General features: G+C 39.8%; 2 protein-coding genes across 2 annotated transcripts in view; one reads left to right on the top strand and one right to left on the bottom strand.

Annotated features, from left to right (window-relative positions):
- Positions 1–26,317, bottom strand: part of TG (thyroglobulin) — a 160,486-nt gene that overhangs the window by 33,124 nt on the left and 101,045 nt on the right. The gene's annotated exons all lie outside the window — the stretch shown is intronic.
- SLA (Src like adaptor) lies at positions 1,097–26,268 on the top strand. Its single transcript, XM_026703678.2, has 8 exons — positions 1,097–1,324; positions 5,231–5,334; positions 10,385–10,484; positions 14,585–14,671; positions 15,383–15,486; positions 17,035–17,166; positions 22,978–23,110; positions 25,323–26,268. The coding sequence occupies exons 2-8, from the start codon at positions 5,271–5,273 to the stop codon at positions 25,531–25,533; spliced, it is 831 nt and encodes a 276-aa protein (XP_026559463.1). The 5' UTR covers positions 1,097–1,324; positions 5,231–5,270; the 3' UTR covers positions 25,534–26,268.

Below are 26,317 nucleotides of genomic sequence, written 5' to 3'. Positions count from 1 at the left end.
GTTTTAACCATCTCGCTTATATACTATTCTCCCCAGCTGCAACCATTGAGGAGGATCATGGCCGCTTCTTCTCTCGTAAGCCAAGTTGTTTCCTTCTCTGTTCCTCACTGCCTGTCCTAGGATGCAGAAGGGAAGGGCCTGGTTCTTCCTCTGACTGCCCAGCCAGCCTCTGCCCTTCCCCAGCCTCCTCCACAACCTCTGGAGCCACACCTCCACTCCCTGTCAGCTGTTCCTCCTCTCCCTCAGAGGCGACTCTAACAAGGGCATGACATATTGATTGACAAATAGATTAAACAAACACACACACAATTCTCCACCCACCCACCCACCCACTCCATTTTTTTAAAGACATCTCCCTTTCTTTGCGGGGGCAGGGGATGGTCGTCCTGTAATATGCTTTCATGTCATACAATTAGACAACTTCCCATACAAGAAGTACAATTCCCATTATTTCCAATCAGCTATCTTCTGATCATGCTGGCTGGAAGATGACCCCACTAAATTGTGCAAGTTCTCTAGGCCATGAAGTTCTCTAGATTTCTCATAATTTCTAAACTTCTTGTACAGGATTTCAAAAGAACAGATAATTACCAACCCTGGAACAGCAGAAGAAGACTTTAAACTGAGGAGAGTTCTGGGACAGAGAATGCATTACAAGCCCCCTTTGATATTCCAAAAGGGGAGTTAGCCTCCACCATTAAAACCAGCTTCAATCTTAGTTGCCCATGTCTGCTTGACTTCTTCTGTCAAGACTTTTGGGTCCAAGTGCTTGTCCCTCACTGCTTACCCTTATGGCTACTTGAATCTGCTTATCAGACCACATTCTGATGTTACAGGTCACAAGGGGCTACCAAGTGGAAACCAAACAACTTTATAAATACATCAGCATCATAAACAAGAGATGATCACCTGTGGTTCATTCTATAGGAAGAGGCTCCTGCACAAACTCTGCGTTTCTCACAGCCACATCTGCCACTCACCACACAGGCACACATAACTACGTGAAAAGACCGCATCAACAGTTATGCCTTCCTCTTTAGCCGTCCTCCTCCGTTGCAAGCAACTAGAACCACATCTTTTGCAAGCACGCTGGAGCCTTCATTTCTAAAAGGAAGTGTGTGGTTTGTTTAACCAGTGCTGTGCTTACAAGATAGGCTGAACTTCCCCAAAGTCTCATTTTGAGGGTCAGCTGTTGTCAGCTCTGAAGCTGCAGTTCCTTCTGAGTAGACTTTTCACACTGTGGGACAGCTGTATCCCGGTAAAGAAAGAGAGAGAATAAAAAATTGAAAGGAGAAGGGCACAATGGTTGACATCTGAAGACAAGGTAAGGAACAATCTCACCCATTTCCAGGTAGAAAGATTTCCCCTCTGCTCATAACACAAAGGACTCTGGGTTAGTCCAAGACATTGGAAAAGATTTATCTCTAAAAAGAGTTCAGGGTTTAAGTAATCATTTGCCATTTTGCAAACATTTTTTGTATCTGAGGTACTTAGGTAGATGGTCCGACTCATCAAAAGCAACCAGAGATGTGGGAATGTGTTTTGCTTCTTCATCCAAATGGGTTCCACAGATGAAGAGAACAGAATTCTGTTCCATCTCCATCGTTCCTTCTAGTCCTCACTTGTTCATAGGTTAAAGGAAAAAGGATTACAACACTTGACAGCAGAAAAGGAAGGCAGCTACCTTCATGCCTCTTTTCATTGTGGACACAAAGAGATGCTACCTCCAGATACTTGCCTACATTGACACATCAACTACGGGAAGGCCACAGAAGCTTCTTGGACCACCTGTTCCTCTTCTGACTGCTAGGATCTGTTTACCCACCCTCCTGGATCAAACAGGCAGCATCCACAGAGGAGACATCAAGCACAAAATTGTTACCTTGCTTGGTGTTCTCCCATTGGAAGATGATTAGATTGGATTCAGAGGACAAGAGCTCTGTAGTGTGGAAGATCCCCTCAGGAAACTTCACTTGGAAGAGGAGCATTGTCTTTGTAGACAAAGTCAAGAAAGAAGCAGTGATAGAAATAGTAAAGAGAAAACAAAGAAACTTTGGTTATAGTATTCAACTAGAGAAATGGGAAACACTGTGGACTAAAAATTACAAATTAACAATGTCCGCTGCCAATAAAGAAAATCTTCATAAAATCTTCATGTTTTACTGTTGGCATCTAGCACCAGCAAGATTGGCAAAAAAATTACCCAAATTTGACTCCGAAATGCTGGAAATGTATGCACAAACAAGGTACCTTCTTTCATATGTGGTGGTCATGCCCCAAAGCAAGAAAATATTGGAATAAAATAAGGAATTGATTGCAGGAAATTATTGGTGTCCGAATTGAGCTTAAACCTGAAATGTTTCTATTAGGGATAATTAGAGGAGTATTTGTCAAAGGAGCTAAATATATTATAATACATATATTGACAGCGACAAGAATGGCCTATGCACAGAATTGGAAACTAGATAGTACCTCCTCCGAAAGTATGATAATAAAGAAAGTAATGGATTGTGCAGAGAGGGTCAAACTTACATTGGAATTGCAAGATAGAGAAGATATGGAACACTATACAGTCTGGGAAAAGTGGTATAATTAGTTAGAAACTAGAAACAAAAATTAATGTAAATATGTATGTTGACCAAATTGGAAATGTCGATGTCACAGTGCTGAGAAGATTGTATATGGGTTTTTTTTAAATGTGGAAAACTACAATAAAAATTATTATTTTAAAAAAAGAAATAATAGAGAAGATGGACTTGCTTGGAGGAAGGAAGACTATGTTGAATAACAGGATAACAAAGTTGGAAGGGACCTTGGAGGTCTTCTAGTCCAACCCACTGCTCAGGCAGGAAACCTTATAACATTTCAGACAAATGGTTGTCCAATCTCTTCTTAAAACCCTCCCATGTTGGAATATCCACAACTTCTGGAGCCAAGGCAACTTTCAAAGGCCTACCCAAATATGCCTTAGATAGTTGACCTCTATGTTAACTGAGAACCAGCTTGGTCAAGTGGTCAAGACATCAGGTTAGAAATTGTGCCTTCTAGTGCCTTCTAGTTCTTTCACAAGCATAAAGTCAGCTGGGTTGACCTTGGGCCAGCCACTTCCTCTCAGCCCTAGGAAGGAGGCAATGGCAAACCACTTCTGAAACCTGGCCAAGAAACTGCAAGGAATTGTTTGGGAAGTCACCAGAGGTCCTCAGTGATTTGAAGGCATCTCCAAAAGAAATGTTTATTAGGTTTGGACTGGATGGAAAATTTCATGCATAATTTGTCCCTAACTCAGGGCAGAAAATATTGGGCGTGGAACGGCTTCTGTTTCAGAGGCAGAAAGCAAGACAAACACCCACTCACCCTTCGTATTACCTTTTATCAAATTTTAAAATTATCTCATGGGAAAAAAAAAACCCAGCCCCTGTCAAACCTACTTCTCAGAAGCAAAATCAGGGTGAAATTTGCAGACATCATGAACCTCCAAATTATCTTTTGAATTGCCTTCCACACTGTTTTTGGGCTACTTCGGTGGGAATTCACTGACGTTGTGGGGAAAATGAGCCCAAATGTATTACTGATCTGATGTTAGAACTGATTCATATGTAGTTTAACACCTATCGGTGTGAAGGAGCCGGAAAACACACCCAAATAGAAAAGTGAGTGTGTTCATTTCCGTTTCAAAGCTAAATTAAGAAACGCTTCAATAAATCTTTAAAACCAAATAAACACACACCTCTCTTAGCAAGTATCCATCCAGGATTCCAGACCGAAAGACTTTAGAGACAATTTCATTCCACAGTCTTGACTTTTAGAGATTTTCTTTCTTTTTTTTTTGTCCTCCCTCCTATTTCCACAAGAAAAGGAGGTCAATATTAAACTTCGTTGTTTTTTTTTTCTTTACTGCAACATACTTTGGATTAACCCTGCTCAGACTTTTAAAAGAAATATTAAATGGAAAGAGAAGAGATGGAGAGGACAAACTAAGTGAGCTTATTCATTTAGAAATACAGCTGTTCTTGGGAACTCTTCACAATTTTAAAATATATGGAATTGGACAAGCAGTTTTGATTTGTGTTGAAAGCTCCTGCAGGATTCTAGGCACTTGATCTATTTCGTGGGTTTCTCAGAGATCATAGAATTCTAGAGTTGGAAGAAGACCATTTGGATGATCAAGTTTAATTCCCTGCTTAGTATAGAACTCCAGATTAAAGCATCTCCTATAAATACTTCAAAAGTCCTGGCTCAAAAACAGCAAAGGTGATCTCATTTATTCCTTAAACGGTTGATTTCCACCTGCTTTTATTTAGATTTTCCCCTCTATCATTTCATCAGAATTCTTCCTGTATCAAGACCAATATTTCCTCTCCTTCAAACTGGAAAAATAGAGCATAGACGTTGATTATTATTTTTTTAGGTCTCCCTCAAGATTTATCTCTTCTAGGTGTATTATACAGGTGTCTTATAGTTGTGAAGGGGCTCTTGGTCAAAACAGATTTTTTACAAAAGTTGGCATATGGAAAATGCATTCATGATTATTCAGGTTGTTGGAATATCACAATTGAGAGCCAGTTGGTGTAGTAGTTAAGGTATCAGGTAGAAGTGGGAGAACTTGGGTTCTATTTTCACTTTGGACACAAGGTTAGCCAGGTGATCTTGTACCAGTCACTCTCCCTTAGTCCTAAGAAAGAAGTAGTGGCAAACTATTCTGAAAAGCCTTGCCAAAAAAACAGCAGTCTCTGACAATCAGACGTGATTGAACAAAAGAAAAAAGAAAGATTACAATTGTTTTGTAAATTTGAACACTCCAGTGTCTACATATGTATAGAATAGAATAGAACAGAATAGAATAGAATAGAATAGAATAGAATAGAATAGAATAAACAGAGTTGGAAGGGACCTTGGAGGTCTTCTAGTCCAATCCCTGTAGATAAATATTGGACCACAAGTTCTCATCAAGCTTTCTATTTATCCTACAAAATAATAAATATCTTATTCAAATGCCAAGTTTGAAAAACCTATCTTCAAAAAAAAATCTGATGTGATTTCATACAACGGTTCGTTATTGTCACCATTGTGATAACTTGACAAAAATCATGAGACTTTCAACCTAGACATCTTTATGCAAAGTGACAAATATTGTCCATTTAGATATACTTTCCTCATCCTTCCAGAAGTTGCTATTTTCGTGTGACAAGAGAACCTTTGGGTTTGAACTTTTCATACTTGTTTTTCCTAGTTCTGGGGGAAAAAAATCACTTGGAAGGAAGAGAAAAACAATGGGGAATGCTATCAAAATACTGAAAACAGCACCTGAAGTGAAGAGTACACCTTGGCAATCAGGTAGGTGATTTTTTTAAAAAAAGAAATTTAATGAGGAGGACATAGGAAGGAAGAACAAATACAGAAATGGAATGATAACTAGAAACATATTCCTGTAGACAGCTATCCTACAACTTCCCATGACATCATAGTTGGCATCAATGCTTGGTAGGTCACCACATGTTGGGGTCCCAGTGGCCAAACGTTGGCCTCTGCCCCAAAGTCCCTTTCAGCTGGTGTTTCAGACTCTCACATGATAGAAAGCTGTTATTTTAATTCTGCACAATTCCTTTCTGTGCGGTTCTCTTTTTCTACCAAACAGGCCTGTTTTAGGTTGACTTGCTCAAATGAGGGTTCTTCTGAGAAATGGCTTCCTTTTTTTATTGGGGAAGAAAGAGAAAGCACCAAGGCTCTCTTTTCTCCTTCCAGTTTGAACTGGTTTTATGCCGTATTCCCCCAGTCTGCCTATTGTTCTTTTGACTTGTATTTACCAGGCTTAACTTTCAACTTGACAGCCAACCAAGCTTTGTAGATTTTTCTCTACATCTGTGGCCCACCGGATCCCAACAATTTACCTCAAGCACAGGTAGACCTTAAAAAAAGAGACTTAGGACCATTTTTCACACTTATGACCCCACAGTCTCATGATCAAAATTCAGATGCTTTGCAACTGCCTCATATTTATGATGGTTGCTGCGTCCTGGGGTCATGTGATCACCTTTTGTGATCTTCTGACAAGAAAGGGCAATGGCGAAGCCAGATTCACTTAACAACTGTGTTACTAACTTAACTGCAGTAACTCACTTAATATGTCAGCTTTGGAAGCCATATTCCATGCTGCCACATAGCCTGAGAAAGTGGGATGGCGGGTTGATTTCAACTGAGTAGCTCTAAGCAGACAAAATAAAATTCTTTTGTTAGTCCAAGGTCATTGAGTCCAATGGCGCAGGATGAAATAAGGATCTTACTTTTGGATGGATCGTGATTGAGCCATGTGATGTGATGATGGCCAAGGGGGGATGGATTTATAGTTTGGAAAATTGTGGGAAGCCTGAAAATCTTTTAGATTTGGGACCCACAGAAGTGCCAGGTGCTATTCTAATAAAGGTACTTTTGAGATATGTTTGTCTTGGAGTTACTGATTAGAATGGAGGTTTGCTGGAATGCTGACATAATAACTGGGGCAAGAAAGATTGTAAAACTCATTTTACGACTCTCTGAGCAACAAAAATGTATGGATGAATTGTGGCCATAATTCAAAGACTCCCTGTATTTTCTTTTTCACAGCTATGCCTAAAAATTCCCCCTGAATTAGGTGCACCCCTCCTGTTTCAATTCTCTTACTGGAATTCAAGTTTAGGTCACCTACCCCTTGGGGGATAACCGATTTAGCAACTTCAGTGGTTCTTTGTTTAAATATCTCATTTTTATGCTTCATTTCATTGTATTTTATTGCTTTCTTTCACCAAAAGGTATTGCTAGTTATGTTAACCCTTTAGCTGAATGGAAGGGAAGAATATAAAAATGAATGAATGGAAAGGTTAATGAATAAGAGGATGCTGTTTTTATTTTTTTGACTCAAATGGCGAGGAGTCAAAAATGAAGTCAGGCTAAAAGACAATTTAACTTTGTTCTTTCCAGTTCTTTTAATCTTGATGAAAATTCATACCTCTTTGTGTGAATGTTTCCTTAAATGGCTGCTCCATCACTAGATGTTATCTGAACTAACTTATCTGAAATAAGATAGGTTCTCCTGCTTGAGCAGGGGGCTGGACTAGAAGACCTCCAAGGTCCCTTCCAACTCATTCATTCTATTCTATTCTAAATGTAAGCACATTTGAAAGAAGTTTTCGAATATTATAAACTTGTGCCCTTTCTAATACAGGTAGTCCTCAACTTATGACTGCAATTGAGCCCAACATTTCTGTTGCTAAGTGAGACATTTGTTTTGTCCCATTTTATTACTTTTCTCGCCACGTTTGTTAAGTGAATCTGGTTTCCCCGTTCACTTTGCTTGTCAGGAGGTCACAAAAAGGGATCACATGATCCTGGGAATACCGCAACTGTCATAAATGTGAGTCAAGTTGTCAAGCATCTGAATGTAAATCATGTGACCCTGGGGAATGCTGTAATGGCCGTAAGTGTGAAAAAATGGTCATCAGTCACTTTTTTTCAGTGCCATTGTAACCTTGAATGGTCACTAAGTGAACCATTGTAAGTTGAGGACTACCTGCACTGCACATCTTTATGTACAAATTCCCCATAAACTAAAGATTTGGTTATTCGATTTTTAAATCGTACTTAAAATGTACAAAAATGCAAAAATTTCGGTTTGCATGAAAAAGTAGAACATTTCTTGGAATGAATTATGGGGCCCGCTTATTTTCCCCTCCTCGCTCATTTTCCACTAGTTAAAACTACATCGACTTTGTATCTTGACTGCAGCTATTTATCAGTTCATCATTTTACGTTCTAACACTAAAGACTTTTTTTTTAAAAAAAATCAACACTAAAGTCTGTTGATACTTGATAAGACCAATAGATTGTTCTTTTAAAATATGTGTTTGGTCAAAAAGAACAAAGATTTCTTTATTTTATAGATTTCTAATGAGATTATCAGATCCAGGCTGTATTTAGCTTTCTTGGCTATTTAACTATTCAAGGCCAGATCGATACTTTCCTTGCTATCTTTCTTCTAACATCTCCATAAGTATCTAATCCATCTAAAAACCTGTTGTAGCTATTTTAGTTATGGATTGGTTATGAGATTCTACTTACACAATAGTGAGGGAAAACGGCACTGTCTTTTTCCACAAGTTTTAATTATTCACGGACATGGTGACCATTGCTTATCTTTTGTAGGAAAAGGACAGGAAGACAGGAAGAGTCAAGAGAGGAATTAGCCTGAAGTCATTACGTTCCCCTAAGCGATATAAATCCAAACCCTCTTGAATTCCGTAGATTCTTATCTAGTATCAATTTAGTGCTGTTAGTAGACAAGATTCTTGTGTGCAGGCTTCAGTAATAAATCAATTTTGTGTGGCCCTGATTATTCGTACCTGACATTTTTCTTGATTAAAATGTCAATGCCAACTTTCTTTCAACATGTAGCACTGTGGGAAGAGCCTCCCCCCTCTCCCCAGACTAAAATGTTCTACAGAATATTAAAAGGGGAGGAGTAGAATATTTGAGAAGAGGAGAAAAATCCCCTCAAAATAAAGACAGGAAGCAGGCCCCAATCTTTCTGCTCTAGGAAAACAGTCTCAAGCAGAAGCCTGAAGAGGTTAGGCTTTGTGAACAGATATTTTGTAAAGCCAGGCCACTCTATTCATAAACAAAGGGAATCTGAATAAGCAGCACAATAGACAAGGTGCTGAAACTGACATGATTAGCTCAAACAAACAAAACACCCAGGATTTGCATTTCCTCTTTTGCCTGTAGAGCCAGCCATGACCCCTACATGACCCCATAGTAATCTATCAACAGCCACTGAAATATTAAAAGACATAAACAGGCATCTCAATGACAAAGAACCTAAAATTGTATAAAAGCCCATCTATCCTCAACCCCAATTTGTCAGCCACCCCAGAAACATGCTGCTGTCACAGTTGTTTCTGGCTACCAAATAAATGGAGACCTTCTTTCCAACCGCAGCTGCCTTCAGTTCATTTCTCCTGCGTCTTTCTCGCAGCTTGGAATAAGAACCAGACCAGATTTTATTTCCAACAGCACCTTTCAAATTGCTTCTTCTGCCTTTTACACTTTTCTTGTTTCAGTCAAGGACGAAGATGTTAATAGCCAATTCAGTTCTCCGATAGATTATTCCTGTGTATATGCAAAACTCATCAATCAAGAGTCTTCAACGCATCCTGAAGTTGGATCACTACAAAATACTATTTATGGGGGAAATATTAGTGGGTAAGACTCAAGAGAATTGAAGAAAGACAGAGCAAATTTAGACATTGCAAAGAACCAAACATTTATTCCCTGAGACTATTTCCTGCAAAGAGGTGGGAGAAATGACTATAACTGGGTTGAACTATGACTTAAGGCTGGTTATATTGTCACTTACCAATAAAGCCTCAATTCTTAGCCCTTAATTGGGGTGGGGGCATCTTCTCTAGAACTTCAGGAGACAGCCAAATGTCCCTGAGTAATCTACAAGCAGGAGATCTTGCTTGCCAAGTTCTTATGATACTTCTGAGACAGGACAGGTCCCATCTATGGAGCACTTGTATCTCCATCTGGTCTACTACAAGTTAGGCTGAGAGTTCTTCCAACCCTACTCAGATTTTTCAGCAAGGATAACCAAGCATGAAATTCAAAGATCTGTTAGCAAAGCATTGATCTCAATTCTTGTCTCACCTTATCTCTACAAAGGAAGTCAGTGCTATAATTCTATTTTTTTCTCTCTATAGGATTCTTTCTTTGGCTTCCTCCTCTCTTTCTTTCTTTTCCTTTCCTTCCTTCTTTTTTTCTTTCTTTGTTTCTCAAACTAGAGGGTTTTGATTTAACAGCTTCCCTGAATGAGAAGATGATCTTGATTTTTCTGCCTTATATAGTTTCTTACATGGTTTTCTTTTCTTATACGGTTTTCTGCCTTCTTCTACTTTTTCATGTCCTGGGGCACTGTTTTTAAATCTAAATTTAATCTCACACCCTTAGCAGGACAACAATATACTGTTTAAACAATATGATAAAATCAGTTTGCTATCTTGCGTCTGTAAACGTACAGCTCAAGACACCATTCTCTACAAAAGCAGTCTCTTTTGATGCAACCTAATGACATTTACTATTCTAAGTAGTTGCAAAGAAACAAGAACACAAATTAGCCTAATGAATACTAGTTGCTGGGAGATCACAGTAACAAGAGGACAATTCCCACTGATCCTTCCTTGTGAGGTTCTTGAACGCATCTGGGTGGCCACCGTAATTCACAAACACTGAATAGCTGCCTCCTCTAACATCTGGCACGTCAGGGACTTTAGGCTTTTATTTTGTAGAGATGTTAATCAGACTCAGGCAACTATACCTTACATTGTATTAACTGATTGATTGATTGATTCTGCAGGTCAGAGAAGTGATTTTCTTGCTGTACTCTATGACTATCCCACGCCGGATGAAAGACAGCCTATATTTCAAGTTGGGGAGAAACTACGCGTGATATCAGAGTAAGTATGCAAATTTCTTTTAGCTTATAAAAGTTGTGGCTACAGAGATTTTCAATCATCCGGGTCATGGCTGTCCCAAAGGTGCTTTTTCAACAGAATATTGGACTTTCTGGTTTTTCTTTGAAGATATTTCGCTTCTCCTCCAAGAAACTTCTTGGATGAGCTGAAGAAGCTTCTTGGAGGACAAGCAAAACGTCTTCAAAGAAAAACCAGAAAGTCCAATTGCCTCTTGGAAAAGCACCTTGGGGATTACAAAAGTTGTGTTTTCATTTGTATTTTTTTATGTGGTTTGGGTACATTGTGTCAATGTTATATATTTTAGAGCAGATGTTATCTTTAGATAAATAGATTTCTAACCGTTTAAAGTTTTCTTAAACTTTAAGAAAGCCCCCCCCTCCATCTCCACCAAGAACAGGGGGTAAGAATCCTTCACTCATTCAATTGCAATAAAGGTTAAGAATTTTGTAAATTCAATTTTAATATTCTTCCATATCATTTTAATATCATTAAAGGTAAATTTTATTCCACTTTTGTTATTTGCCTATAAACATAAAAAAAAATAATTTGAATGGCTATTTTTTCTGAACTCAAAAATTACAGCAGCATAATTTCTCATATAATTTGATAGGTGTTTAGAGAGATGGGCAGGAGAGAGCAATATTTTTTTGTGGTGAGAAGTTATTGCAAAAGTATTTTCCTACTTTATCTCTGACTGATTTGATTTGTTTATTTATTTATTTGTTTTCTCATGTTTATGTAATGTGTATTGGAGATGGGACCCTTTCTGAGTTGTATGCAACAAAAAATTCATTTTAATGTGTGCCGATGGTGTACATTTAAAGTGACAATAATGTTATTCTAAGTTCTAAGAGATTGGTGGGAACTTGACAAAAATAGACAAATCAGGCAACCATTCACAACCGATCACAGCACCTCACAATCACGTGACTATGATTTGCAACACTTTTTGCCAGTTTACAGCAAAAAAATGCTCATTCAGGAAAATGGATTCAGATTTATATACTGTGTGGTTCATTTAGCAAGTGCTGTAAAAATCGTCAGAAAATCCACTCTGGTCAATTTGCTGTCATGTCTTACAACTAAAATTCCACACCAATTATAGTTGTAATTTGTAGAATATCTGTATGGGCCACAGAAGACACCTGAAGAAGATACCTGAAGCAAGAATAATTGATGGAAACAGAAAAGTAGGCCCAAATAATCCCTAGGTGTTTTGTTTTGTTTTTTAAAGGCATTAAACCATACATTGATGGAAAACCTACATAGATTCCTAGTCTCTAAATTACTGAAGGAAATTATTGCCTTTCCTAACATCATGAGTGACAATCAATATACGTTATTTCCAACCAATGTTCCTCCTCTTTCTTTCTACCTTAAAAAAACAAAACAAAACCTTGAAGTTGAAAGAGTCAGCTTTTTGTGTGTGCAAATAGGAAACAACCCATCGTCACCCTTGTGTAAATTGCCAAGAGTATAGCTATTTGCCTCCACTCGGGTGTTTCAAACCAGGTGATCAGGCGTGCTGAGGGTGGACATTTTTAAAACCAAGCCAAAAATAAACATTTTTCTTGCAATGTACTTTTTCGTGTACCAGTCAAGCCTTTGAGCTCACAACTGACGAGTGTGACAGTCGAGACTGGATGGAACTTTCTTCTTCCTGTTATGACACTGCTGGGCATGCATACAAATGTGCAAAGAGTTGTGGATCCTTTTAATTGTAGGGCACCTAAAGGGCAAATAATTGTTTTCTATGAGGAAATTATATAGAAATGGGGTCCATCGACGTTTAAATGGTTGCACTTAAAATTTTATGGTGGCATTACGGGTCAAAACATTCAAACTAGCCCACGGTTTTGGAATCTGCTAAAATTAGCATGTTCCTTCTGTGAATACCTTTCTTTAAATCAGAGCCTAAACATGATGTTTATATATCCTTTCTGAGGTAAAGTGGATTGCTTTCTGTCAGGCATGGAAATCATATTAGGCAACAAATTATGAATATTTCCAATTTATCTGACATTTCAGTTTAGACCCTTTCACCAATTTGTTTCTGAGATAATTATGTCAGCCTTGGAAGCCATTTTTTAATTGAAAGTTTCGAGACTGCCATAGTTAGTGCATTTGGGAGGGGGGATTTCATAGTGAGGTAGAAGATTAGACACAACAACATTCTTTCTCAGAGCGTCAAGGACATGTTGCCCTGCACCTGGAGGGGAGTGACTGGAGGGATATCTCCAGTTGGGATGAAGATTAGGTTGGGCCATGTGATGGACTGATGGGTGCAGGGGATGGATGTATTTATTTTCTTTTGGGAAGGGAAAACCTGGAACTCTCAGATTCTGGTTTTCCCAGATGTGCCAATATGAGAACTCTAATAAAATGGAACTTTGAGGGAACGTTTGTCTCAGAGTTTATTGGTTGGGAGTTGGTTAGTTGGAATGCTGACAATTTATAGAACTTGACTTATGACAGTTCACTTACTGATCATTCAAAGTTACAACATCACTGAAAATAAGAGACTTATGACCGTTTTTCACACAACCGTTGTACCATGCTCCATGGTCACGTGATTGGCATTTGGATGCTTGATTTGACTCGCATTTTTCTGGTCATTAATATTTTTTGTTATAAGATAAAATAAGATACAAAATACAAAAGGAAAATAATGGGGTGAAAGTGGGGGAGAAACATGAGGAAGGATTAGGAAATAGAAAAAAAAGTATTGACTTCCAACTCTCTCTTGTTGCAATAAAATAGGGAATTTTGTCAACTCATAAAACATACTGGCAGTGCCAGTATGTTGCCTCTAATAAATCCTTTGGAGTTTTTTGAAGTTTAGCTCGAGAATCATGATTTAATTAGAGCGATTGCTGGAATCCTGACAGCATTAACATCAAATCACAGCTTTTTGCTTTTTCATAATAATACCGTATAAACTTGCCATTTCTATAAGGATCTATCAATCTAATTGGTAAAACCCAAAACGAAAGTTTCATTCCTTTCCACTTCAAGCACAAAGTTCAGAAGTACTCTCCATGTGGAAACAAAAGTATTTATATTGATAACTGACTCACATTTATGACGGACTCGGCATCCCAGAGTCATATGATCTCCTTTTGTGACCTTCTGAAGAACAAAGTCAATGTTACCAATTTAAAGCCTCAGCGATTCACTTAACCAACGTGGCAAGAAAAGTTTGCAAAATGGGGCAAAAACTCACTGGACAAATTTCTCACTTAACAACATCAATGTTGGGCTCCATTGTGGTCATAAGTTGAGGATTACCTATAAAGCATGGAAAACTAACAAAAACTCCTTGATTTTCTCTCATAAATACTGTGAGTCTTGGTCATTTTAAGGTAGCTGGACAAGTTTTCCAGAAAAACAAAACAAAACCACAAATCACAAGATATATTCTACTTCTAGTTTCTGGGTCCTTCAAAATCCTTTCTAACTTGCTATATCTAATACTACACATCATAACAGCAGTGAGAATGGTATATGCCCCCCCAAAAAACAGAGACACCCCCTTGGAAGGAGAAATAATAAAGAAAATACTAGTTTATGCAGAAAGGGACAGACTGACGTTAGAACTTAAAAATAAAGGAGAGGCAGAATATCATGATGTATGGAATATAATGGTTGGAATTGAGAAGAAGGAGTTGGAACAGAAAATAACAAATGCACAATTTAATTTGATGTTATCTGGAGCATAGTGGATAAAATGGTTGTATAAATTTAGCAACATATGAGGTTTTATGCTGTAAAAATAAATGTACATACTGGATAGAATAATGGTATAAAATTTGCAATGTATGATTAGTGTAATGTTATTTGTTTTATATTTTAGTGTGAATGGCAGAGACAATGCCAGGACAATCACACTGTGTTCAATATTTTAATATGTAATAATAAAATTTTTGAAATGAAAAAAAAAACCCTTTCGCACTCTATGAAAGCACAAAGGACCCCACTTTTCAATCCTGAGCTGCAAATATTCTCTATTACTAAGACCAATTCTAATTCTGGCTTGTTTTCACCATGCCTTTGACAGCAGCTTCCTCTTTTCACTTTTATAGCGAGGGTATCTGGTGGAAAGCTTGCTCCCTGACTACAGGAAAAGAAAATTATATTCCTGGAAATTGTGTTGCCAGAGTTTACCACGGGTAAGGGATTTCCTTGTGCATATATCTATGCTTACACGGGCTAATAAACAGATCATCAGAGTTGGAAGGGACCTTGTAGGTCATCTAGTCCACCATCACCCCGCCCAAGTGGGAGACTTAACACCGTTTCTGACAAATGGCAGTCCAATCTCCTCTTGAAAGTTTCAAGTGATGAAGCTCCCACAACTTCCAAGGGCAAGCTGTTCCATTTGTTCTCACTGTCAGAAAGTTTCTCCTTATTTCCAGGTTGAAGCTCTCCTTGTTCAGTTTCCATCCATTATAGTCTGGCCTACAGGTGGTTTAGAAAATAGCTTGGCCCCTTCCACCTCTCTGTGGCAGCCCCTCAAATATTGGAAGACCGCTATCCTGTCTCCCCTGGTCCTTCTCTTCACTAGACTAGCCATGCCCAGTTCTGTAACCGTTCTTCATATGTTTTAGTCGCCAGTCCCCTAATCCACACTGTAAAAATGCATCCACACTGTTGAAAATGCCCATTTCTGCACTCATATTTAATCAGTTACATTTTCCACTCTCTAACAACTAGTGATCAGCAACTGGCGGGGAAATCCAGATGTGTACAAATTAGAATATTTCCCGAGACACCTTAGTTGAACTTCCTGAGCCTGTTGTGCACTTTGCTGAGCAAAATTATCTTCTCTTTTGTTCCCCCCTGTATAAACCTGACCTATTTCCTTTTCACTTTTCCTGTAGCTGGTTATTTGAAGGCATCAGCAGAGGAAAAGCCGAAGAACTTCTTCTCCTTCCGAATAACAAAACGGGCTCTTTCATGATTAGAAAAAGCGAATCAACAAACGGTAAGCAAAAGGCGGTTAGGGAACCTTGGTCTATTTTCTCATAAACCAGAGGTGAGGAGTGAGCGACTCTTTCGATTGCTCATGGGTTGCAATCCCCAAACAACTGGCTAGACGACCTAGGGTAGATAGGAACTGAGTTCAGCATCTAAAGCAGTGTTTCTCCATTTTGGCAAGTTGGAAGATGTGTGGACTTCAACTCCCAGAATTCCCCAGCCAGCCTTGCTGAGAGTCCACACATCGTCAATCTGTCAAGGCTGAGAAATGTTGCGCTAGAGCAGGGGTGTCAAACTCACATCGTCACAGCTGTATCACATGATATATCGGGACTTTTTCCCCCTTCGCTGAACGGGGCATGGATGTGGCCAGCACATGACACATCCGGCCTGCGGGCCGAGAGTTCGGCAACCCTGCCCTAGAGTGTAGCAATAGCAATAGCATTTAGACTTATATACCACTCCACAGTGCTTTACAGCCCTCTCTAAGTGGTTTACAGAATCAGCATATTGCCCCCAACAATCTGAGTTTTCCTTTTACCCACCTTGGAAAGATGGAAGGCTGAGTCAACCTTGAGCCTGGTGAGATTCGATCTGCCAAATTGCAGGCAGCCAGCAGGCAGCAGAAGTAGCTTGCGGTACTGCACTCTAACCACTGCTCCACCAAGGTGTTTATATATATATGCATACATACATACATACATACATACATACATACATACATACATATATATATATATATATATATATATATATATATGGCATAGACAAATTCCTGAGACAAAATTCAGTGTAATTATCTTCTGTGTAAAACCCATAGAGGATTGCACTGGTCATCTCATCTTAACAAGTACAGCAATTGCATTGTTTGTAAATAATCTCGTACAGCAATGTTCTCCAAAGTGATACTCCTTCCCATCTTCAACTTCCAAAAGTTCTAATCAACATTAGAAGTTTAGTGCTGGTCCAGCTATCCAATCAGATTAGAGCTGGAAGGGACCTTGGAGGTCTTCTAGTCCAGCCCCCTGCTCAAACAGGAGAACCTATATCATTTCAGACAAGTGACTGTCCAGTTACTTTTTAAAAAACAGTGATGAAGCACCCACAACTTCAGAAGGCAAGTTGTTCCACTGGTTAATTGTTCTCACAGTTAGGAAGTTTCTCCTTAATTCCAGGTTGCGTCTCTCCTCGATTGGTTTCCACCCATTGTTTCTTGTCTAGCTAAAAGATACCAGGCTGATATTCCTATTTCTAGCTGGTGACGGCCAAGAGCATTTATTTCTGATCCATTTCATATAAAACATTAAACATAAATTGGCCGAGCCAGAATACCTATCTAGAAAAACAATATACTAACCCTAGATATCTCTTTTTCAGTCAGAGATATCTAGCTGCCAGAAAGGGTGAACGTGAGCATAACATAGAAAAAAGGAGAAACTGATGTTAAGAGGGAGTGAGGCTGGTGAGGAATTCTGGGAGTTGAAGTCCACACATCTTCAAGAAACATGGATCTAAATGGGGGTTCTTATTATAGCAACTTTTTTTTCCCCTCCAGGTTTTTATTCACTGTCAGTCCGGCACGTGAACGTGAAACATTACAGGATCTTCCGCTTGCCAAACAATTGGTATTACATCTCCCCTCGGCAAACATTTCAGTGTCTTGAGGACCTCGTAAGCCACTATTCTGGTAAGAGAAAGCTCCAGTCGCCTTCTTTTCCAAGATCAGAAATACAACTTGTCAAGTGATCCTGGCTAGGATTTATACTTTCTCTCCATGCAATGTTTGGTCCTATCTAGGATGTAGAAATGATTCATCCGTCCTCTTAAAGGTAAAGGCAAAGGTTCCCCTCGCACATGAGTACTAGTCGTTTCTGGCTCTTGGGGACGGTGTTCATCTCCGTTACAAAGCCGAAGAGCCAGCGCTGTCTGAACACGTCTCTGTGGTCATGTGGCCAGCATGACTAAACGCCGAAGGCGCACGGAACGCTGTTACCTTCCCACCAAAGTGGTCCCTATTTTTCTACTTGCATTTTTTACGTGCTTTCGAACTGCTAGGTTGGCAGAAGCTGAGACAAGTAAGGGGAGCTCACTCCATTATGCGGTGCTAAGGATTTGAACCACTGAACTGCCGACCTTTCTGATGGACAAGTTCAGCGTCTTAGCCACTGAGCCACCGTGTCCTTATAGTCAATCTAATGCGCTTGTAGCAAACAAATAAAGGTGTTCAATAATGTTGCAGGCAATATGGGGATGTGGGGTCCTTGGTGCTCTCTGAGCTTGGTTGTTTTCTTGCAGACGTTTCATTACCCAGCTCAGTAACATCATCTGTGCTAGAAGGGAATGGGGTTTGCTCTCTATTTATGTACAAGCAAACCCCATTCCCTTCTAGCACTGACATAAAAAAAAGAAAACTTGCTTTACTCTAATGTCACTTCCAGGCCTTGTGTGAAGTCATGGATTAAGAATAAGCCTGATGATTGACCTCGTAAAACATGCTTATGCCCACTATCATGGCTTAGCTTGTTGGCCAGGTTCATAGAACATTCTAAGGCAATAATATGATCCCCAAACTATCCATCATCAGGTTAGCAAATCTAGTGTGCTGTGTGAAGCCAACCACTATGTCAAAATGTATTGTAGTTTAAGGTATTGCATGCATCCTATTTATTCATGGCTATCAGTGGCAACATTTCAATGGAGCAGTGCAATTTCAGCTCATTACATTGTAGTCCCTGACTTGACACAATTCGTTTAACTACAGTTCAAAGCTACAACAGACTCAGAAAAAACATTTACAAATTGTAAAGCGGAAAAGCATTTCCACTGATGTGTTCCCTGAACACATATTAAGATGGTGCTATGGCAGTGATTTATTTATTATTAATCAAATTCATACAGCCATCTATCTCTCCAAAGTCTACTCCGCAACAGGCAAAACAATCGAAAGAAATCAATAAAAATTTAAAAAGCCACAATAATAAATACCAGAAAAAGTACAAACAGGACATAATTTTGTCTGCCTTGTTCTTATCATCTGAGATGACTGATGATAGTTTTAGCCTTGTCACACGCCATCTTAACTGCAAGAGGGATCTTGGAGTCCAAGTGGACAATCACTTAAATATGAGCCCGCAGTATATGGCTGCAGCCAAAAAAAGCCAACGCAATCCTAGGCTACATTAACAGAAGGATAGAATCAAGATCATGTGAAATTCTAGTACCCGCTTTACAAAGCCTTAGTAAGACCACACCTGGAATACTACATCCAGTTCTGGTCACCACAGTACACATACACACTCTGGAAAGTACGCAGAGAAGAGTAATAAGAAGGATTAGGCGGCTGGAGTCTAAAACATATGAAGAACAGTTACAGGAACAGGGTATGTCTGTTCTAATGAAAAGAAGGATTGGGCGGAATATGATAGCACTGTTCTAATATTTGAGAGGCGTCTACAAAGATGGGGGGGGGCCTCAAACTATTTTCCAAAGCACCAAAAGGCAAGACGAGAAACAATGGATGGAAACTAACCAAGGAAAGAACCAACCTAGGAGAAATTTCCTTAACAATGAGAGCAATCAGCTAATGGAACAACTTGCCTTCAAATGTTGTGCGTACTCCATCACTTTCAAAAAGACACTAGACAATCATTTGCCTGAAATGACAAAGATTTTCCTGTTTGAGCAGGGGGTTGGAGTAGAGGACCTCTAAAGTCTCTTCCAACTCTTATGACTCTATGTTCTCATTAATGTGAATATCTCATGCATTTTCAATGGTGTGAAGCCACAACTTCCCTAACAACAACCAAGCCAACTTCTCACAAATCATGCTACCTGAAGATTCACATCAAAGAAGAGGAACCATGGTTTTACACCCAGTGATGGATAAATATCAGTACTCCGTGCTTGTATTTTAAACCGCTTCAGTGAGTTAGAAACACCAGTCGTCCAGTGATGTCATACTAACCTCTTTCTCCATCACTCATCTCAAAACATTTTGCTTTTTTTTTAAAATAAAAATAACCCCATTTAAAATAGAGGATGTGAAAGTGGAAGTCATATGAGAGCCAACAACTAATTTTAACCTCAACCTGTTTTGCACAGCGAGCTTTTTTCCATACTCACCCTAACAAACTCAGTACCTACATGGAGTTGATTCAAATGTGTACGTGAAACTGCCATTTGGAAATTGTTTGAAGCTTTGGATTATTTAAAAAAAAATTCAATGGAAACCATTTCCTCCTCTTTGCAGGTGTGCTTAAAATAAAATGAACATTAGGGAAAAGCAACAAAAATAGTCATCCTTTCGCATTGGAGGAGCTGCTAAAATTCTAGCAGTTAATCTTCAGTGTTGCAGAGAATTTCACCGTGCACTTCAAAAACTCCAGAGGTTTTCCTGCAAGCCTATTCGAAAAGAAGGCCCAGTTCTAAAGCATTTTGGGAAGCCTGGAGTTATTGTTCCTTCTTCGGGCCTGCTTATCATCTGCTTTATTTCCTACGTCTGCTTTTATTTTAAGTGCCCCTTCTGCTATTTTCAGTGGTGGATTTGACTTTAAACACAAAGAGTTTAAAATCTACATCTTGGAGGTCTTCTAAATCCACCCCTCCTGCTAAGCAGGAAACCTTGTAGCATTTCTGACGTGTAGCTGTCCAGTCTCTTTTTGAAAACTTCCAGTGATGGAGTACCCATAACTTCTGAAAGCAAACTGTTCCACTAGTTAATTGTCCTCCCTGTTAGGAAGTTTCTCCTTAATTCTAGGTTGCTTCTCTCCTTGATTAGTTTCCATCCCTTGTTTCTTGTCGCGGGGGTCGCCAACCTCTTGGACCTCAGGGACCACCAAACTCATAATTTTAAATCCTGCAGACCACTAATATGAATTTTGACTGACAGTGGCTTGTGACATTGGTGGGAGAGAGAGAGAGATCCAAACTAACCTCGGAGGGCTGGCAGTGATGTTCCCCCTCCTTCCCTCCCTCTGCCCCCCCCCTCTCTCACACACACACAGAGGTTCCTCACACACCCCATTTCCTCCAAGGCAGCCACGTTCCTTCATGAACCTGCTTTTCAGCTCCGTTCTCAAGGGTGGGGGGAGAGAGAGAGAGTATCCTGCGAACCCAAATAAAGAATGATCTATCGGTAGGAAAACAGGGTGGGGGATTTTCCTGCAAACTGTTTTTGAGGATTTTCCCAGGGATTTTCCCAGGGTCTTTGCAGAAATTCTCCAGAATTTCTCTGCAGAAATTCCCCACCCTGTTTTCCTACCGATCAATTATTCTTTATTTGGGATTGCAGGATACCGCCTCCAGCTCTGTTCTCAGGGGGAAGAGAAAGAAAGAGAGAGATTTTTGGCTTCATACAAGGAAAGCAGCAGAAGCAGCAGAAGTCTTTCTTTCACTCTTCCAAACTCCGCCAAAATGAGTCTTGTGCCGGCGCAGCCTCTTGGAGCAGGAGGCCTTGCAGGGTCCCAAAGACTCATTTCTGGCAGAGTTTAGGGGAGAGAAAGAAAGACTTTTGCTGCTTTCCTTGCGTGTAGCCAAAAGCAGAAGAAGAAAGAAGCGGAAAGAAGCAGCCCGGTGGCCAGGCCAGGCGCGTGGGGTGAGTGGGGCAAGTTTCCCCCTCCGCTCTTTCCCCCCTCCCCTCACTACCTCATGTTGTTCTCAATGCAAGTGATGCAAGCCTTGTGTTCCCACGGGCCATGTGGGTGGCATAGCCTTGTGTTCCTGTGCAGCCTGGATTAATTGCTTTGGGGGGGGGGGTGACATTTCCCTGTGGACCACCCAAATTTTCTCATGGACCACCAGTGGTCCATGGCCCACCTGTTAGCAACCACTGCTTTGGAGAATAATTTGACCCCAAGTCCATTACCGCATGCCCGATGGTCACATGATTCAGATGCTTGACAACTGACTCACATTTATGATAGTTGATCCCCTTCTGTGACCTTCTGACAAGCAGGGACAGGCTGATTGCTAGAGGATTCTTTTTCCTTGTCTCAGCTGATCATCGGCTTTTTCTACAACCGGTTCGGTTGAACCGGTCTGAACCGGTAGCATACTGCCACTGTCTAACTCTGTAAAAACCATTTATAAAGCACTACGAAACAGCATACAAGTCTAAGTGCTATTGCTAACTGACCTCGGTTAATCTAAAAAAAAGTGGGCAGGAAACTAAGCAGGACTGAACCTAGATAATACTTTGTGGAGAGATATTCAGGGAAAGCCAAGGCTGCAAGCTAGATTGGGAAGTTAAAAAGAAAAACTCACTCTGAAGGAAGGAAGGAAGGAAATAATTTCCACAATGCTGTCAAGATACTGTAATTGCCTAGATGCATTGATGCCATTACAGGAATTGACTTTAATTTTCAGAATATCCTGCAAAGGCAAGACTGGAACAACTTGCTAAAATTTTTGCAGCATTTTTAAAACATAGTTATATATGTCGGGAGGGGGCCACAATGGCTCAGTGGTTCAAGACCACTGACCAATGGCTCAGCAGGAAATCTGACAGCCTTTGTTCAAGAGCAAAACACCATGTGATGGGATGAGTGCCCATTACTTGCCTCAGTTCCTGCCCATCTAGCAGTTCAAAAGCATGTGACTGTGAGTAGATCAATAGGTACCACTTCAATGGGAAGGTTACAGTGTCCTATAGGCCTTGGTGCCTTGTCATGCTGGCCACATAATCATGGAAGCATCTTTGGACAAGGCTGGCTCCTTAGCTAAGAAAAAGAGATGAGCACCATTCCCAAGTTGGTCATGACTGAACGGGGAAACCATTACTTTTACCTTGATAGATAGATAGATAGATAGATAGATAGATAGATAGATAGATAGATAGATAGATAGATGGATGGGAATAGGAATAGGAATAGGAATAGGAATAGGAATAGGAATAGAGTAGAGTAGAGTAGAGTAAAGTAGAGTAGAAAGAATTCTTTATTGGCCAAGTGTGATTGGACACCCAAGGAATTTGTCTTGGTGCAAATGCTCTCAGTGTACATAAAAGAAAAGATACATTCGTCAAGAGTCATCAGGTTCAATACTTAATAATAGTCATAGGGTACAATAAGCAATCAAATCATACCAGGAAACAGTCAATATAAATCATAAGGATACAAGCACCAAAGTTACAGTCCTACAGTCACAAGTGGGAGGGGATGGGTGATAAGGAGCAATGAGAAGATTAATAGTAATAGTAATGCAGACTTTGTGAATAGTTAGACAGTGTTGAGGGAATTATTTGTTTAGCTAGTTGTTCTGATGTGCAGTGCTCTATAGTGTCATTTTGAGGGTAGCAGTTGAAACAGTTTACGTGTGTTATGTGTGTGTGTGTGTATACATATATACATATTTGTTTTCTTAAGTATACATATATACATACATGCATGCATACATGCATACATACATATTGATTGTGCAGTCATTTGGAACATCAATGTATCAATGAATACCCTAAAATGAGGTCGATTGCATGCATTTTTGCCTTTGTTTTAATCTGCAGAGGTGTCTGATGGCCTGTGCTGTGTCCTCACAACTCCTTGCCTCACTCAACACACTGCTACCCACGAAGTAAGGACTCAAGAGCCCCCCGTGGTGATGCGCAACAAAACCTTCAAGTGGAATCATATGCAAAGGTACTCCTTGTTTAAGATAAGGCTCTTGATATATATTCTATCTCAAACTGAAAGTAAAGCAACAGTCTGAGAAGGACCAGCCCTAAATTCTCAATTTTTCAACGGAAATAAATTATTCGGTTCAAGTAGCTCTTGACTTACAATCCCAGTTGGGCCCGAAATTTTTGTCGCTAAAAGTAGGACAGTTGTTAAATGACTTTTGCCCTATTTTATGACCTTTCTTGCCATAGTTGTTAAGTGAATCACTGCACTTGTTAAGGTAGTAACACGGTTGTAAAAAGAATCTGGCTTCCGCATTGATTTTGCATATCAGAAGATCACAAAAGGGGATCATATGATCCCTGAACACTGCAATCGTCATAAATACGAGTCGGTTGCCAAACATCTGAATTTTGACCATGGCCATGCTGCAAGGGTCGTAAGTATGAAAAATGGTCCTAAGACACTTTTTTCAGTGATGTAACTTCGAATGGTCACTAAACAAATGCTTGTAAGTTGAGGGCTACCTGTATAACAAAGGCAAGCTTGCTTACTACATTGTCTTCCACAATACCTTTGGAGCCAGTCAGGATATAAGTTGGGTGAGACAAACTGTGATAGCCAGTTTGGTGTTGTGGTGAAGGCATTAGGCTAGAAACTAAGAGGCTGTGAGCTCTAATCCTGCTCTGAGCACAAAGCCAGCTAGGTGTCTTTGAGCCAGTCACTCTTTCTTAGCCCTTAGGAAGGAGGCAATGGAAAACCTCTTCTGAAAAACCTTGCCAAGAAAACTGCAGGAACTTGTCCAGACAGCCTCCAAGAATCAGATGAGACTGAATGGAAGAAAAAAAGAATCTCAAATTGCACTGCAATTTGTTAACCAGGATAGATTGGGATCACACAGGTGTGCCCTTATCTACAGGCATAGCATGGTGGCTCATGTGATTAGGATGCTGGGTTAGCAAGCCCGCATTTGAGACCCAAATGGTTGCTATATGGCAGGGTTGAGCTCCCGTCCTTTGCTCCAGCTCTTGCTGGGGACATGAAGGGAGTCCTAACTGGGCTTCCCCATCTCCAGCAATGGTGATGTCACCGGCTAATCCTTTCAACCTAGAAGCACTTCAGTGCTTCTGACATGAGTCCTATGTTACCTACAGCCATAGACAGCTTCCCATTCAAAGGATCCTTTAAACTGCCATAATGGGAAGTTGTGGAATTTGCTTTTTTGTGACCCATTTATTTATCTGAGATCATGGAGAAGTAAGAAGGATTGCTCACCCCAAAGCAATGAATAGAAAATAGGGAAACAATTTGTAAATTAAAGCAAAGTATATTTGGAGGAAGCAAGCAATAGCAGACAACTGTTTTAACTCAAAGATGTATAAAGGCTACCTGCCATTCTATTACTTTTTTTCCACCAATCTAGTGACGCATTATACAAAATGGCTAAACTGCTAGTGAAATACTCCTATTTTGTACCCAGCATGAAAGCATGGGGTCCTTGGTGTTCTCTGAGCATGAATATTTTCTTGCAAATGTTTCATTACTCAACTGGGTATCATCATCAGTGCTGCAAGGGAATGGGGTCTGCTCTCTGTTTATATACAACTGGTTTGCCCTGAATTGGGAGGGAGTGTTCTTGTTCACTCCTTGAGTAGGCTGTAGTTTACTGAGTTGACACTTTGACTGGGGTTTTATTCATTGTTTATCTACAAGGGCAAGCTGCTGGTATGTAAATAGAAAGCAAACCCACTTCCTTCTAACACTGATGAAATTACCTCGTTGGGTAATAGAATAGAATAGAATGGAATGGAATGGAATGAAATGGCATGGCATGGCACGACATGGCACAGAACAGAACAGAACAGAACAGAATAGAATAGAATAGAATAGAATAGAATAGAATAGAATAGAATAGAATAGAATAGAATAGAATAGAATAGAATAGAATAGAATAGACTTCTTTATTGGCCAAGTGTGATTGGACACACAAGGAATTTGTCTTGGGGCAAATGCTCTTAGTGTACATAAAAGAAAAGACACATTCGTCAAGAGTCAAGAATCGTCAGATACAATGCTTAATAATAGTCATAGGGTACAATAAGCAATCAATGAAATGCCTGCAAGAAACAACCGAGCTCAGAGAGTGCCATGGACCGCACAGTTCAGCCCTGAGCTACAAATATTCTCTTCTATAACCATGAAAGTTTTACAGCCGCTTTTCTTTTCTCCCAAGATCTAGGGAATGTGATGATGATATTGTAGACATGCTCGGATTGGAAAACTCTGGCCTCAGCTACGGTCTCCGAAACAGCATCGCCTCTTACCTTGCCCTAACTATGGACGACAATTCTTCTGCTGAGAGAAAGAAAGCCAAAAAGACCCAGTCTTTGATTTATTGGAGCAACCACCAATCCCAACCCAACTTCCTGTATCATGAGGACTGAATCTGAGAAAACCCAACTTGGGAGTTGCAAATTAGCACTTTGAGTAGATGTTGCTGCATTCTTGAAAATCTCATCATCATCATTTCTAGATAATGAAGATCTCATCTCCAATCTCACAGATGCCCTAAATCTACCCATATTTATATTTATTTATGCGGAGGTGGTCCCTTGTAAAATATGGACTTTATTCAGGTATGATCCTCAGAGAGAGGTGAAAACTATGCACATGTGTGTATCCTTATGTATATACATCTCTTGTGATATTAAAATATTTTAAACAATTCAACACTCGTTTTACACTCACCTGGAATTTTATTTTTTATGTACATCTCGGTTGTTGTTCAGTTGCCAATCCTGTGCGACTCCATGGACCATAGCACTCCAGGTCCTCCTGTCCTACACTGTCTCCCACAGTTTGCACAAATTCATGTTCATTGCATCGGTGACACTATCTAACCAACTAAACCTCTGTTGTCCCCTTCTCCTTTTGCTGTCTTTCCCAACATCAGGGTCTTCTCCAATGAATGATTTTTTTTTCTCACTAGGTGGCCAAAGTTTTTGAGCTTTGGTTCCTGTCCTTATGTTGGAAATCATTGTTGGAATGTATGTTTATGCAACAATGACATAGTATTCAGCCAGTGGATGCAGTGTTTACAAGTTTGGATCTATGGTATACTCTGTGCTCTTTGGTTCTAAGTAGAGTTTCCTGTTAAATTCAAATAGTTGAGCAGTAAAGCACATGGTGACTGTGCTCTTTGTTTGCTCTGCGATGCTACATATAAAC

Source organism: Pseudonaja textilis, chromosome 3 (genome assembly GCF_049901715.1).
Source record: "Pseudonaja textilis isolate UNSWEBS1 chromosome 3, rPseTex1.2, whole genome shotgun sequence".
Classification (NCBI taxonomy): domain Eukaryota; kingdom Metazoa; phylum Chordata; class Lepidosauria; order Squamata; family Elapidae; genus Pseudonaja; species Pseudonaja textilis.
The sequence above is the reverse complement of the archived record's forward strand: the minus strand, read 5'-3'. Positions and strand labels throughout refer to the sequence as shown.

What these genes read in the sequence shown, in the direction of transcription:
- SLA (XM_026703678.2), top strand. Translation starts at nt 5,271, where the DNA reads ATGGGGAATGCTATCAAAATACTGAAAACAGCACCTGAAGTGAAGAGT. An exon ending in GTTGCCAGAGTTTACCACGG is followed by an intron (nt 14,672 to 15,382) that starts GTAAGGGATTTC and finishes CTTTTCCTGTAG; the next exon opens with CTGGTTATTTGAAGGCATCA. An exon ending in AAAAAGCGAATCAACAAACG is followed by an intron (nt 15,487 to 17,034) that starts GTAAGCAAAAGG and finishes TTTCCCCTCCAG; the next exon opens with GTTTTTATTCACTGTCAGTC.